This window comes from Crotalus tigris, unplaced genomic scaffold (assembly GCF_016545835.1).
Source record: "Crotalus tigris isolate CLP2741 ecotype Arizona unplaced genomic scaffold, ASM1654583v1 scf7180000017568.12009008, whole genome shotgun sequence".
Lineage (NCBI taxonomy): Eukaryota > Metazoa > Chordata > Lepidosauria > Squamata > Viperidae > Crotalus > Crotalus tigris.
Genome location: NW_024096478.1, coordinates 10,109,765 through 10,126,550, shown reverse-complemented (window position 1 = coordinate 10,126,550; position 16,786 = coordinate 10,109,765). Strand labels below are relative to the sequence as shown.

The following is a 16,786-nucleotide window of genomic DNA, read 5'->3' as shown; positions in this document are numbered from 1 at the left end:
GAAGTCAATCCAGTTGCTGCACAATGAGTCCCTGGGGACGGCAGGCCTTACTCTGCGCCTGCGCTCTTCACGCGCCCTCTGCAGGGCACATTCGGTAGGGTTCGTGGAGGCTGCCACCAAGCAGCATGTTTTCCACAAACAAGTGAGCTGGGAAGGAGCGCAGCGGGAAGGAGGAAAGCGACGCCACGGGGGGGAGGGAAGCGACGCCATGTACCACCAGCCAGGTGGTCATGTACCACCAATGGTACGCGTACCACCGTTTGAAAAGCCCTGTCATAGAACACAGGGATCTTTGCTCTCAAAAACTGCTGATTTGTATCTTCTAGGACAGTGGTTCTCAACCTGTGGGTCGGGACCCCATTTGGGGTCGAACGACCATTTCCCGGGGGTTGCCAAACAAGGCTGTCTGCCATTTTTTCCCCCTTTTCTTTGGCCACGCCCCTGGCACCCGTGATGTATAAGTGGTTGGGGGTCACCACAACATGGGGAACTGTATTATGGGGTCGTGGCATTAGAAAGGTTGAGAACCACTGTTCTAGGAAAATATATTAATTTCTCGCTGGAACATATTTGTTCATATCATATAAACTGAACTTAAATCTCATTCTTCGGAACTGGCTAAGGGGTCTTTGATGGAACCCATAAGGTTATATAAGCCATGTTGGTATAATAATTTCACAGGTGTGACTATTTTAAAATAATTGTTTAATTGTATCAGGCAAATATGACTAAATATTTCAATGAGATTATTAAAAAGAGAATTTAAGAGGACACCTTTTATATTATTGATTCAGTAATGTGATCTTTAGCTGATTTATAATACGTATAATCTGTTCCCTCTATCTCTTGTCAGAAAATTGCATTTACCCTAAGGAATTTGAGGCTGTTTCAGAACCAGTTATATTAATAACATGTCTGTGCAAGAAAAGTTATATAAACTTTTATCACTTATGCTGTTATAAAATAATGATATTCTGTGTGTTTCATTGTAGATTCTCTCTGGGATAAAGAGCTGTGAATGCTTTAGGGGTTAAGCAGTAAAAGAGTCATTGAGAAATACTTTAGAGCAGTTTCACATTTCTCTAGAGATCTTTTCAAGCTACTCAGGAAGAAAATAAGATTCATATATTGTTCCATAGGTACCGTATGAACGGTAGAATAATAGGAATGGAACGGAAATCTCACTTGCATTCTGCTTATCTGAAAAGAGATAAACTACAGATATTCAGCATATAGTTTATGCAGTTAGATAATATCTGAACAATACCCAACTTCATAGCTGTCTAAGACTTTCTTGTCAAGTGCTGCCTCTTTCTGGGAACTGGCAATTTGCATTTATATTTTCTGTCTGGTTTAAATTTATTAATGTCTATATGTTTCTTTGGACATGTTGGTAATATAATCATTCAGAATAAAAAGAGATATTTCAAATTCTAGAAGTTACATGGCTTCTCTGGATTACTTTTGTTGCTTACCAAATGGATACTGTAGCTTCTTAACAACAGCAAGAAAAATCATATCCCTTCCCCTCCTTCCATAACACATCACTGTGATTTTTGATTCCAGATCTTTGATCTCTTTCTAGTCTGAGGGACCTAAAATCTATCTTTCTTTCAAAGAATAACCAGAGAATCAATTTTCCAGGAGATTCCATGAGGACGTTCTTATTACATACAAAGGATTACATATCTGAAAATTAAAAAGGCTATAGACATACATGTAACCTCCTTATTGTGTCTGGAACATTCCTATTTCCTCTGTCCAAAATTTTGGAACTATTTTGGGGAAGATGTCTCCCATAGTATGAGACGGGTTCTTCCCCCCCCTCCCCCATGATAAGGTGAGCATTACACTCAATTCCTAGCTATATACCGTATGCTGTCAGAAGTTTATTGCTGCTTATGAGCTGTACTCTGGTAATGTCTTGATACTGTTAGGTGGAAGGTATGCAAACCTGAGTGTACAGCATTTAAGACATGTAATATTTCTTTCAATTATTGAAAGTGGTGCTGGATCAATAAAAATACACAAAAGTATACAGTATATTGCAATGGAGACATAAGCAAATCCAAATCACATATTTACAGATAACTACTCTCAAATTTATTTTGAATCAAAAATCATAGTTACCATACATCTTCCATTGGTGCTAGTGTAGTGTCTTCGAGTCAGTTTTCATTCCTGTCAACTGCCTGGACAAGTCTTTCTCGGCAGAATAGCCACTTATAGTCACAAAGTGAGGTGTGTGTGTGTGTGTGTGTGTGTGTTATCTATATGATACACATCTAATACACACACACACACATACACACACACATATGGAATGAATAAATAATAGACAAATATTTTCAAAGTAGTATCTGTTGCTCCATTTTTAAGATGGAAAGAAAGGAACTAGAGCTTAGGTTTACCTGTTCCTAGTACAATGCTTTAACCACTCAACCAAATAAGTTCTCCATTGATACAGAAAAATAATTTGCACTGTGCAGACTGCATGCCTGAACAATGGATCTTGTTCGGAACATAATGTGCATAGAAATATGAAAAGGTACTTCAACGAGGTGAAGAATATAGCTATTTATATCTGACTTAAACAACTCTACTCCTGAGAAAGTAATAGAAGTGGGTATAAAATATTGTTGGTCATGTTTTAATAGAAGACAAAGCTTCAAATCTTTGCACAATTACTAAGAAGCCAATGCCACTGATTCCAAAGGACTAAATTCCATAAACATGGCACAAACAATATTGTCTCAGGCAGTGGTGGGATTCAAATATGTGAACAACCGGTTCTCTGTGTGGATGCTGCTTCCGGAAGTCCATTCTGGGCCTGGGCAATAAAAAATCAGCTACCGGTTCTGCCAAAGTGGTGTGAACCGGCTGAATCCCACCGCTGCTCAGGCTTTTAGTCAATTTACATTTGCTTCTTTTAAGCTTTAACATGGCATTGCTGTACATAACTAAATAAACGGACTGCATTGATTAATAAACAGAATACTGATAAAATTGATTTTGAAAACAAAACTGATAGAAATGCTCATATGCTTTTACTATTCAGATTTTCTAGAAGCCAAGGTTTTCTTGTAAAAAGTAATTTGTCTGTCACCTTTACAAATGTGTAATGACCCAGATTTTTTTTTCTCTAAAAGGGAAATGCTCTTGTCTAATTGGAAGCATTCAAATATTTTTTCAACAGCTTGAAAATATAATTTGTGTTTAGAAACTCCCCAGAGCTGAGAAATACTGTATGTAAACAAAAGAAGCATTTTGTTGCATTAGCAAATAACATTCTGGTGGCCTTTTCTATATTGTTTATTATTTTAGAACTATGAGTAAATCAAATAGAACGTAGAAAATTACCTATGGCTGATTCAGAGCTGGCTCATATATACCTTTTAATCCATGGCTGAAGCATAAAATAATGATCTGCATGTATGAATGGTTAATCATAGATCAAATCTTTGTACATTGAAACTTGATTTTTTAGACCTAGGTTTTTCTGAGTTTGCACACAGTAGATAACATTTTGTTACAGTATATATTTTGTTACAATATATATGTACACAGTGTGTTTGTGTATATGTATATGTGTATACATTTTGTTACAGTATATACGGTAATCACACTAATATGTAACTTTATGCTTTCACAGTTACATTAATCTTTCGCCATCCGTTGTGCATTTTAGTTTCCCAGTTCATCTTTGTTGTTTCCTGAACCTGTTTTAAAGGCTCAAAGTCCTTTTCAAAGTATTAGCGTGCAGAAGTGGACATACTCAAGAAATAATCAGCCCAGTTAAAAATAACGTGGAACCATCAGTTTCTGTGCTTTGAAATTATACTTGTCCTAAAATGGCATTTACATTTTTTCTAGATATATCACTTTGCTGCTCCATAATCAGTTTGTAGTCCATTACTATTCCAAGATCTTTTACATAAGTCCTATTACCAAGTCAGGTATTCTGATTGCATACCTATGCATTTGAGGTTTGTTTCTAACTGCAGAACATTGCAGTCTGTAAAAATTATTTTCTGATTACGATCTTTTGGATTTTCTTCTTCTTCTAGGTATTAGCTATCCAAACCAATTTTATATATTTTGCAAATATGCATTTTGCATTTCCTTTTAGCTTTTTCCAAATCATTAATAAAAATATGGAAGAGTAGAATGTCCAGGAATGATCCTTGTGGTACCTCACACAAAACCTTTCTAATGTTTGTTCAGGAACCAGTAATGAATATTCTGTACAAGCAGTTTTTAAACTAGTTATGTATTCACTTAATTGTCATGCACCACAACCCACCCTCACAAGCTTTCTTATCAGAAAATGATGGGATATTTTATCTAATGCTTTACTGAAATTAGAATACCTACAGTATCCTTACAGTCTATTATATAAGTTACTGCAACAAAAAAATGAAATATGGCTTGGTAGGCAAGATTTGTTCTTGATAAATGAGCTCTGATTTTTGGTAATCATATTTTTTTCAAATGGCTTACAGAGTAATCTTTTAATGATCTGAAGGTCATTTATTCTTTTTGTCTAAAAGTCATTTAGCTTTTCATTTATTCTCCAGGATTTTTCATTTAATATGTAAAGTTTTACTCAAACCATCAACAGGTACTTTCAGTACTTACATGCAATTGATTTGAACTTAAAAATTCAAGGTAAGTAAATTCCCTGAGAGAGTATTTTAGGATTGAGTGAATATCACTTTAGCCTCATCTTGTGTTCTTCCTCAACAGTCACCTTGCTCTTCACCTATTAAGGACATATCTATAGAGAAATTGGGAGAGAAACATAATGGTGGGGCAAGATTATGGAACATGTTCATCCCTCACATAAATGTTAAATCAGATGAGTTAAAATGGACAAATAAGGCTATTTCTTTCAAAAGTGAAGCTCAGTGTGCATGTAATACCATGCTAAAGAATTCAGTGAGTGATTATAGGTTATTTTTTTTTTACCTCATTTGGGGGACTAAATATTTTGCCAGTTCTTTAGAGATTCATGGCTGCTAACAGATACAGAAATAAATCCATCCACTAATGCTGGCATGACTCTTTCTGCTTCAAGACTGGGTCAGAAAGGAAAAGAATCAGTTGTTAAGCATGTGTGAAGGTTAACTACAGTGTAAGAAATCTCCTTTATTGCAGCCAGTAAACTTCCCCTGGTATTACAGTAGTCTGTGCTTTAGTAGCTGCATTCAACCATGGGGTCTAACAGACAGGGAGATAAATATTACAGGTAGTCCTTGACTTTACAACAATTCACTTAATGACTTTCAAACTTACAACAGCAATGAAAATAGTGACTTATGACCATTTTTCACAGTTACAACCTTTGCAGCATCCCCATGATGATGTGATCAAGTTTCAGATACTTGGCAACTGGTTCATACTTATGACTGTTGCTGTGTCCCAAGGTCATGAGATCACCTTTGCAACCTCCTGACAAACAAAGTCAGTGGGGAAGCCATTTTCACATAACAACCAGGTTACTAACTTATCAACTGCAGTGTTTCACTTAACTGTGGCAAGAAAGATCATAAAATGGGGTAAAACTCACATAACAAATGTCTCACTTAACAACAAAAATTTTGGGCTCAGTTGTGGTCGTAAGTTGAGGACTACCTCTATTATTTCCATGGTAGAGTACTGACTAAATGTTGTTTTCTGCACAATATTGTGCGAGACAAAGCCAAATTTGAGGGTTGGTAGAAATGAAGATGATTGGAACTCATTTTTGTTTCTGAAGGATTGGGGAATAAAAATAGCATTGAGACCCCTCCGGCCACATAGAATGAGTTTAAATTTATGGCCATATAAACATACTGACCTTTAACTGAGTTTAGGGCTACAGCCAGGTACCGTTAACCTATTTATTGATATATGTTACTCTAGAACAAGGTAGACATTCCAAGCAATAAAACGTAATGTAAATGAAGGTTTGTTTATGCCTGTAAGCTTTTTGCTTTTGCCTTTACGATGAAGACTGCAAGCAGACCTGATCTTTGTGTGATATCCAGACTATGTTACTATATAATTAAATGGAAGGTAATGACACCATTAAACCAGAATTTGTTGTGGAGTTACAAATCAGGGTTGCAAATCACCATAATCCTGTACTTGAACATCACATTAAGTTGTTTCTTCTTAGTTTGTTAACTGGATGTTATGAAAGAAGAAACAGAAAAGTACCAAAAAGAAATTGATTTTAGATGAGCTACAATTTTTAGCTTTGGATGTCTGAATTCAGAAAGTGTTTGGTATATGAATCCAGAAAATTATGATCTGCAGTCACAAATACTGTCCCCGAGCATAATAACATCTAGGCTATCTTTAATTCCTTTATTTCTCACTTCTCTAATGCCAAGATTAGATTTTTTTGTGAAAAATACTGTTAATTTAAAAATGTAAATTATGTATCAAAGAGTTTTTGATCTATTCTCAATAAAAATTTATGATACAGATTTTCCTTTTCATGGCTAACAGGAACACATATTTCTTGACTCATTCCATCCTTAGAAAGTTCTTTCAGAGCAGCTGGCCAACCAAGCCATTGTACTGAATGTTAATTACTGCATTATGGGGTGTGTGTGTGTGTGTATGTGTGCGCATATATACATACGCGCACGCGCACACAAATGTGATAGCAATAGCACTTAAGATTTATATACCGCTTCATACAGCCCCCTCAAAGCAGTTTACAGAGTCAGCATATTGCCCCTAACAATCTGGGCCCTCATTTTATTGACCTTGGAAGGATGGAAGGCTAAGTCAACTTTGAGCTGGTGAGAATCGTACTGCTGGCAGTCGGTAGAATTAGCCTGCAATACTGCACTCTAACCACTCTGCCACCACAGCTGTGATAACACAGACGAGCATGACTTTAGGAAACTAACATCTACATCCTTCGCACTTTCTCGGTATTAAAGAAATATTTGCAATTTATCTAAAAGGAACAATCAATTTCAGCACATCTAGCATAGATTATATCAATAGAAACCAAGGATTATAGTTGATTATAGACCTTTGTATTTACAAAGGAATACTGTGCGTTCCAATTTCAATTAAAAATACTTTTTAATATTTTTTTTTTGCATTAATAGAATTCTAAGCTTCAATCAGTATGATCAATACTCTGTTAAAATTGTAACTAAATAATTGGAGGAACTTTTAAATTAGAGACTTAAGAGTTTTATTTTAGAGAAGCAAGTTTTGTTCTAATTGATACAATAAAAAGCTGTTGAAGGGAATATAGGAAAGATAGTTGCTATTCATGATAGTCAAAGTTTTGTTTTGAATAATATGCAGATGTAATTATTTAAATATATGTTATGGAATTCGAAAACATTAATAATTTATACCCATATTTAACTCTCAGTAACAATTAAGTTTAACAAATGGAAATGCAAATATATCTTTTGTCTATCCAATTTATTATTTGACACAAGGTTTTATGCAAAGAGAGTATTACTTAGTAATGGTAATTTCCAGCAGGTTAATATATGCAATGTCTCTAACTGTTGAGATCTTGAGATAAAATATGTTGAACCCTTAAGTTATAGTCTGTGTTACAATGTTTATGATTGAGGAGGCATGCTTTTTTATTAGGCAAGATAGGCAAGAAAATGGTTAGGGAGCACCTGTCCAGCCTAGATGAGTTCAAATCGCCAGGACCAGATGGATTACACCCCAGAGTTCTCAAGGAACTGGCAGATGTGATATCGGAGCCACTGAACTATATTTTTCAAAGATCCTGGAACACAGGGGAACTACCAGAGGACTGGAAAAGAGCTGATGTAGTTCCCATCCTCAAAAAAGGAAAAAAAATGGATCCAGGAAATTACAGACCGATCAGCCTGACCTCAATACCTGGGAAGATCCTGGAAAAGATAATCACACAACGAATCAACGAACACCTAGAGGCAAACAAAGTCATTACTAAAAGCCAACATGGGTTTGTCAAAAATAGATCATGCCAGACAAATCTTATTGCATTCTTTGACCAAGTGACAAAATTAGTGGATCAGAGGACTGCTGTGGACATAATTTACTTGGACTTCAGTAAGGCATTTGATAAAGTAGATCACAACCTACTACTTGACAAGATAGAAAAATGTGGGGTAGACAGAACCACCACCAGATGGATCCGTAGCTGGCTGACCGGCCGTACTCAGCGAGTGGTCCTCAATGGAACTGCATCTATATGGAGGGAAGTGTGTAGTGGGGTGCCCCAGGGCTCTGTTCTGGGCCCAGTACTCTTCAACATCTTCATCAACGATTTGGATGAAGGGATAGATGGGGAACTCATCAAATTTGCAGATGACACCAAGCTGGCAGGAATAGCCAACACTCCAGAAGACAGGCTTAAGATACAGAAGGATCTGGACAGACTTGAACACTGGGCACTAACTAACAAAATGAAATTCAATGGTGAAAAAAGCAAGGTTCTACCTTTAGGCAAGAAAAACCAAATGCACAAGTACAGCATAGGTGGCACCATGCTCAATAGTAGTAATTGTGAGAGGGACCTCGGAGTCCTAGTAGACAATCAGTTAAATATGAGCCAGCAGTGTGCTGCAGCTGCCAAAAAGGCCAACACAGTGCTAGGCTGCATTAACAGAGGGATAGAATCAAGATCACGTGAAGTATTAATACCACTCTTCAATTCCTTGGTAAGGCCACACTTGGAATACTGCATCCATTTTTGGTCACCACGATGTTAAAAAGATGTTGAGACTCTAGAAAGAGTACAGAAAAGAGCAACAAAGATGATTAGGGGACCGGAGGCTAAAACATATAAGGAACGGTTGCTAGAATTGGGTATGTCTAGTTTAACGAAGAGAAGGACAAGGGGGGACATGATAGCAGTATTCCAATATCTCAGGGGCTGCCATAAAGAAGAGGGAATCAAGCTATTTTCCAAACCACCTGAAGGCAGGACAAGAAGCAATGGGTGGAAACTAATCAAGGAGAGAAGCCACCTAGAACTAAGGAGAAACTTCCTGACAGTGAGAACAATTAATCAGTGGAACAACCTGCCTCCAGAAGCAGTAAATGCTCCAACACTGGAAGTTTTTAAGAAGAGACTGGACAGCCATTTGTCCGAAATAGTGTAGGGTTTCCTGCCCGAGCAGGGGGTTGGACTAGATGACCTCCAAGGTCCCTTCCAACTTTACTATTATTATTATTTATTTATCAAAATTATATAGCTGTCCAGCGTGCCAAAAGTGGCTTAACCACGCTGAATATGAGAACAGTTATATTTATTATTAGACATTTCTTCATAATATAGATTTATATGACATATACCATGGGTGACTAACAACAAATATAGTAACATATTGATTAAAACTAATTAAAACAAACATACTGCATGGTATAAAACCCAACAGATACCACCACAAAACAGGTTGCCTATTATTTAGGCCCAATGCCTTGGGGAAGTTTCAGGTTTTTACAACCTTACAAAAAGTCAGCAAATTGGAACAATCTGAATCTCAGGAAACATGATTCCCATAGGGCAGGGGTAGGCAACCCAAAACACTCAAAGAGCCACTTGGACCCGTTTTCCACCAAAAACAAAACACTGGGAGCCGCAAAACCCTTTTGATATCTAAAATGAAGATAACACTGCATATATCCTTTCTAACCTTTATTATAGGTGTGTGTATGTGTATGTGTGTGTGTGTATGTGTATATGTATATGTATACACACACACACACACACACACATACACATTAAAAATAAAAGTAAATATATGACTCTTGGGAATATCCATACTATTAAAACAATGATCACCAAGAGAATGCTTTAAGAGAATAAAATTACATACACACACAGGTAAAAAAAGGATATATGCAGTGTTATCTTCATTTTAGATGTCAAAAGGGTCTCTCTCTCCCTCCCTCTCTATCTGCCCTTGGTCTGCCACTCCTCTTCCCCACTCTCTCTCTCCCCCCCCTCTCTCTTTCTCTCTCTCTCTTTCTCCCCCCCCCTCCTATCTGCTGCTCACCTGGCAAGCTTCAAGCTGTTGTCCAACAACCTCCGGGGTAGGCAACCTCGTCTCTTTTATGACTCATGGACTTCACCTCCCAGAATTCCTGAGTCAGCCTAGCTGGGCTAGCTAGCTCTCTCCTGCCCTTCCTGCTTCCTGCTTCCTGCAGAGACGCAGCAAAGGGAGGAGCTCCGCCCAGAAAGCTTTTCAGCTCCTCGGAGAACATGTGAGTACACTCTCTTTTACAAACACACACAACACACACACACACACAGCCAGACACACCCAGAGAGAGAGAGAGAGAAGCAGGGAAGTGCAATTGCCTCTCTCTGTCTCTGTCTCTCTCTGCAAAGGCAGAGGAGGCTGGGAGCCACAGGGGAAGGCTCAAAGAGCCGCATGCGGCTCCGGAGCCGCAGGTTGCCGACCTGTGCCATAGGTGCATTGCAACAGAAAATGTATCCATTATTTGATTTGAAATAGCTTCTCAGTTTAAAGATCTTTGCCCCAATACTTTTAATATATTCATACAACATGCTGAGCCCAATTAGTTGGGGTATTGTGCACAATCCTAATTGTTTTGCAAGTTTTGGCTTTGTGTGTTGTGTAAATCTAGCCACTGCATGTTTGCCAACATTACTAAATCAAACATAGGGGCAGGATTATATCAGTGTGCAATGTATTGAACATTAACAACTAAGTACAGTTTAGATTGTAAATTGTGGTTCAGCACCTAAATGAAAAAGAAAAAAAATATTGTATTCCACTTTGTCTAAACAGAATTTCAAGCCAAACCATGAAGAAACTACACTCACACTTTTTATGTGGTGCAAAAGACTATATATTCATAAAACCATCCAGGAAAGGTAATCCTTAATACTTCTGCGGAGCACATGGTGTGATTTCTTAATATGTCATGTTGAGATATAAAGATGTATGTAGACAGTTGTTGCATCTAAAATCAGCATATTCTAAAACTAAAAAAAACTACTTGTACAGTTATAAAATTACTTTGTGGTTATAATACACAAAATAACAAAGAAACTTGCAGGAAAAAAGAAGGTCTTTAAAACTTTGGATAGACTAGTCATTGGTAAACACTGCTTCAACTATAGTTAGCTCATCCTCCTGAAATTCATCTTGCAAAATCAGAAAAGCAAAATAAAAAAAAATAATCCAAAAGTTGAATGGACATATCTCCCATTCTTTTCTGAAAACCAGCCACATGTGCCTTGGAAGCCTGTTAAAATTGAGCACCAGTCATTAAGAAAGCCCTACTCCGGGCCACCAAATAAGAAACACCTCCCCCCCCCCCAAGACCACCAGCAAGCCTCTCCAGTTGATCTTAATACACAAGTCTTATATGATCTTTTAAGAACTTGAGTAATAAGCTGTTTATGGTTTTAGAAACTACATTAATATACTGTAATTATATCTGTAGTAGCTCACAAGCATTCAGAGTGGTGCTTTAAGGATTACATGGCATTAAATGATCCTATTTAAGTATTTCACATTGTATTCTGCTTCTTGATATCTTCAAAGATAGCCCCATTGAGAATGGACTGAAGTAATCCACCTAAGTGATTATTTGTATATAGGCTATGGTCCATGTATGATCATAACGGGGATACCCATCATTTTAAAATTCGTGTTCATATAACTTGAGATAGCAAAATTTCTAAGCCAAAAGATTGCCCATCTCCATCCCCTTTATCATAGGGAGCAGGAAGAGTAATTTGATTTAGCCATCAGATAACAGTAGCAGAAGAAAAGCTGATGCTTCATCTGATTCCCAGGATTTACTGAGATATAATTTTTGTAGTGAGCCTTAAAAAATAGAACAGTCCAAGCTAAAATATATTTGTTGACCTATCTGTCCTTATGGTTTATAAACAAAGCACAAAATGAATTTGCATCATACCACTAAGCTATAGTTTCAATCAGTAAGCCAACAATAAGAGGATGTTACTTTATTCGTTTACACATACAAGTAATTCTCGGTTAATTATAGCAATTGGGACTGAAATTGCTGTTGCTGAGTGATATGGCATGGTATCACATGCCCTATGTAGCAACAGCAGTTCTGGCAGTCCTGGTTGCTGTCATTAAGTGAGGATTGTGAGGGTTGTTAACCAAGAATTTCATGTGTCCATAGCTTCTGACTTCCTGCCAGCTTTCCTATTGATTTTGCTTGTGGGAAGCAAGGGAATGTTGGAAATCATAATCACATGATCATGGGGCTGCTGTGATGGTTTGAACTTCGAGGGCTGGTCAGAAATAATTAAATTTGTCTTTAAAGTAGGTTTTACAAATCATCTTATCTCATGACAGGTTTCTCAGGTTAGACTTTGTTCCAAGCTCTACTTAGGCAAATCGGGTGAAGAAAAGAGTTGGAAGTTTCAACAAGTTCCCAGATGCACATATCTCTAATGTAAGATCTGAATTTCACCAAAGGGAAAGTATTGTATGTACATGTCTATAGCATATACATACCCACATAAATTAAGAATTATATATTGTGTAGAAACAGTATATAATGTTTATTCATGTTAAATAGTTAATTAAATTGGTTGCAATGTACAATTCCTGAAGCTCTTGCTTGTCTGCGTAACAAGCCTCATCTTAAAGCTAGATTTTAAACTATTATATATCATCTTGTAGAAATACTTGTTAAAAGTATAGAATGAACTACATTGCTTTATTTCAGATTTTATATATTTTGATATTTATTTTTTAACTCTTAGATCGTTTTGTTTTATTTTATCTTTGCTAATCATTTCAAAGAAGTTGGCTTTGACTTGTTTTTCACATGATTCTCCTTTTTGTTGCTTCATAGCTTCCACTAACTATAACTGTGACAACTAATGACAACTTAGCACTCTTGTTTATATATGGTTGGGAAACTCAAAGCTATTCTAAAGAACGCTTTTAATAATGAAGAGATCCTTACCTGCCCCCAAAATACAGCCTTATCTGCATCTGTGATAAAACCTTACCAACCTGGTAGCTCCCCTCCCCGATAAAATGTAATTGCAGCCATCACATGTTTGTTCATTTTGGATTTGTTCATTAAACTGGCATCAACATATTCTGCCAATTGACTTTCCTTGAGCCAGTCACTCCCTCTCAGCCCTAGAAAGAAAGCATTGGCAAGCCACTTCTGAAATCCTATCATGGAAGCTACAATCCGGGCAGTTGCTTGGAGCCAACTGTGACTTGCAGTTCCCCCCTCCCCCAAACCCCCAAATAAATACCTATGCTCATTAAGAAATCCTTATACCGTATATTCTGGCTTATAAGACGACTTTTGAGAGCGTCGAAACAGCCTCTGAACTCAGGGGTCGTCTTATACGCCAAGTCATCTTATACGCCAGAAATAAGGTAGTTTCTGGCGTATAAGACGACTTTCTAGGCATGCGACTCGGCGTCGATCATCTTATATGCCGGAAATAAGGTAGTTTCCGGGGTATAAGACGACTTTCTAGGCATGCGACTCGGCGTCGATCGTCTTATATGCCGGAAATACTGGTAGTTTCCGGCGTATAAGACGACTTTCTAGGCATGCAACTCGGCATCGATCGTCTTGCGACCCGGCGTCGAACTAAGGGGTCGTTTTATACGCTGTGTCGCCCTATACGCCGGAATATATGGTAAATACTTTAAACAGTATATTGGTTAGATATACTGATCAGATTTTATATATGTATACATATCTATACATATCTTATAGATGTATATAATAATAATAATAATATGTATACATATCTTATAGATGTATATAATAATAATAATAATAATAATAATAATAATAATAATAAAAAGTTGGAAGGGACCTTGGAGGTCATCAAGTCCAACCCCCTGCTCAGGCAGATAACCCTATACCATTTCAGACAAATGGCTGTCCAGTCTCTTCTTAAAAACTTCCAGTGTTGGAGCATTTACCACTTCTGGAGGCAAGATGTTCCACAGGTTAATTGTTCTAACTGTCAGGAAGTTTCTCCTTAGTTCTAGGTTGCTTCTCTCCTTGATTAGTTTCCATCCATTGCTTCTTGTCCTTCCTTCAGGCGCTTTGGAGAATAGCTTGATTCCTTCTTCTTTGTGGCAGCCCCTGAGATATTGGAACACTGCTGTCATGTCCCCCCTCGTCCTTCTCTTTGTTAAACTAGACATACCCAATTCCAGCAACTGTTCCTTATATGTTTTAGCCTCCAGTCCCCTAATCATTTTTGTTGCTCTTCTCTGTACTCTTTCTAGAGTCTCAACATCTTTTTTACATCGTGGTGACCAAAACTGGATGCAGTATTCCAAGTGTGGTCTTACCAAGGCATTGTAAAGTGGTATTAATACTTCACGTGATCTTGATTCTATCTCTCTGTTAATGCAGCCTAGCACTGTGTTGGCTTTTTGGCAGCTGCAACACACTGCCGGGTCATATTTAAATGATTGTCCACTAGGACTGATCTCTCTCAAAGTCTACTATTGAGCAGGTACCTCCTATACTTACCTGTACATTTGTTTTTCTTGCCTAAATGTAGAACCTTACTTTTTTTCACCACTGAATTTCATTTTGTTAGATAGCGCCCAGTGTTCAAGTCTGTCCAGATCCTTCTGTATCTTAAGCCTGTCTTCTGGAGAGTTGGCTATTCCTGCCAGCTTGGTGTTGTCTGCAAATTTGATGAGTTCCCCATCTATCCCCTCGTCCAATTTGTTGATGAAGATGTTGAAGAGCAGTGGGCCCAGAACAGAGCCCTGGGGCACCCCACTACACCCTTCCCTCCATGTAGATGCGGTTCCATTGAGGACCACACACGCTGAGTACGGCCGGTCAGCCAGCTATGAATCCATCTGGTGGTGATTCTGTCTAACCCACATTTTTCTATCTTATCAAGTAGTAGATGAATTCAAACCGATCGATTCTTTCCACCAGAAAATACACCACATGCACTGTTCTTTTCTTATAGATTTATTATTTATTTGTATACATAACCAAAAAACCCTGAACCAATAGTAATAGAGGCCTTGGGTGCAATCCCAAAACAACTGGAGCACAACTTGAACACCATTGGCATTGACAAATTCACTATTAGTCAATTGCAAAAGGTGGCCTTACTAGGAACTGCTTCCATCCTGCGACGATATCTGTAATACCATCAAACATCCACATCTGCCTATCCCAGGTCCTGGGTAAGGACTTGATAGGTAGACAAAATGCCAAATGTCTGAATATCTGGCTGACTGTGCGATGATCCACAATAATAATAATAATAATAATAATAATAATAATAATAATAATAATAATAATAATCCCCCAGTTGAGGCACTACCTTGACGTGGTTGTGGGGCTTGTGTACTCTGAGGAAGATGAGAGCTATGCCAGAGGTTCAACCATACTGGACAGGTCTCATCAGAGGAGTCAGACAAAGAGTGTCTCTCCCATAAAAAATATGGTGAGACGTAAATTTCAGAATGCCATACCGGCTCGGATGTCGCCCGGGTTAACAAGGTCCGCGCTAGATATTGGAGTTCCTGGATATCTGGTGAAAAATGGGTTACAGGACTCAGGACTGTTGGCTGAGCAACCAGGGCCAGCAGCTGCAGAACTACTGGAAGAAAAGGTGTTTACCCGTCGCAGATACACAGTGATGGAAAACAAAGAAATAATGATCTGTTACTACAGATCAAGTCCAACAAGAAGAGGATATCTAAAACGAATGCACCAATTCTGGAAAGAACAACATCCAGAATCAGAAATAACAGAACAGAGACTAGCAGATCAACGCCGATTTATAACACGAAATAAAGTATTCACAGAAACAGAATTGGACGAACTGCAAAGGTTTACCCAGGGCAAAGAAATCAAAGCCTTACAAGAAGTAATTCAGAATGTAGAGGCAAACCAGGGGGAGTTGGCAGTGAAAGAATCCAGTAGAGATATACAACTGTTCTCATTTGGAAACCAGGCACCTCTTCCTCAGGAAGAACAAAACCCTCTAACTAAAGAAATAAAAGAATTGAAACAAAGAATAACTGAGCATCTAGAACAGCACAAAAACAACAGAATAAGGCTACCTGCATTGAAGCTTGTTCCAAAGAAACAGCTAGCACAAGCATTAAAAGATGCAAATACTGCAATATCAAGTATAAGCACCAATTCACTGCAAGAAACAAACCAACTAATGTACAGCACAGCTGCAGTTATAACAGAATACCTGGGATGCAAAATCAACAAAGAAGAAAAACAAACAAACAGTGCACCAGAAAAATGGAAGGTTAGACTAGAAAATAAGATCAGCAAGTTAAGATCACATGCAAGCAAGCTAGAACAGATGAAAGAAAAGAAGCTGAAGAACAAGAAGACCAAAGAATACCTAATCAAGAAATACCACTTAGAAACAAGGAAGATCAAGGAAGCACTGGAAATAATAAAGCAACAAATAACAGCTATAGCCAGGAAAATCAGTAGATATGAAGCTCGAATTGCAAACTATAGGCAGAACCTCCAATTTCAATCCAATCAGAAACGTTTCTACCAATCCATCAATGGAGAAACTGCAAAGAATCAGTCAGTACTGACAAGGAAGAAACAGTGCAGTTCTGGAAGCAGATATGGGATAACCAAAGAAATACAACAAGGATGCGGCTTGGTTAAAAGAGGTGGATGCAAATAAAACAGAAGTTGAAATGAAAGAACTAGTAATAACAACAAAAATGGTAGAAAAAAGAGCAAAGAAAATCAAAAATTGGTCAGCACCAGGTGAAGATGAACTGCATGGGTTTTGGTTGAA

General features: G+C 37.8%; 1 protein-coding gene across 5 annotated transcripts in view; it reads left to right on the top strand.

The window, feature by feature from the left end:
• WWC1 (WW and C2 domain containing 1) overlaps window positions 1-16,786 on the top strand; it is a 112,811-nt gene that overhangs the window by 35,411 nt on the left and 60,614 nt on the right. The window contains exon 1 of one of the 5 annotated variants that reach the window (XM_039353381.1): window positions 12,401-12,432. The exons of the other annotated variants lie outside the window; for them this stretch is intronic. Coding sequence (XP_039209315.1) covers window positions 12,416-12,432 — 17 coding nt within the window. The 5' untranslated portion in view covers window positions 12,401-12,415. Of the gene's footprint in view, window positions 1-12,400; window positions 12,433-16,786 lie in introns of those variants that run through there. 5 annotated transcript variants of the gene reach the window in all.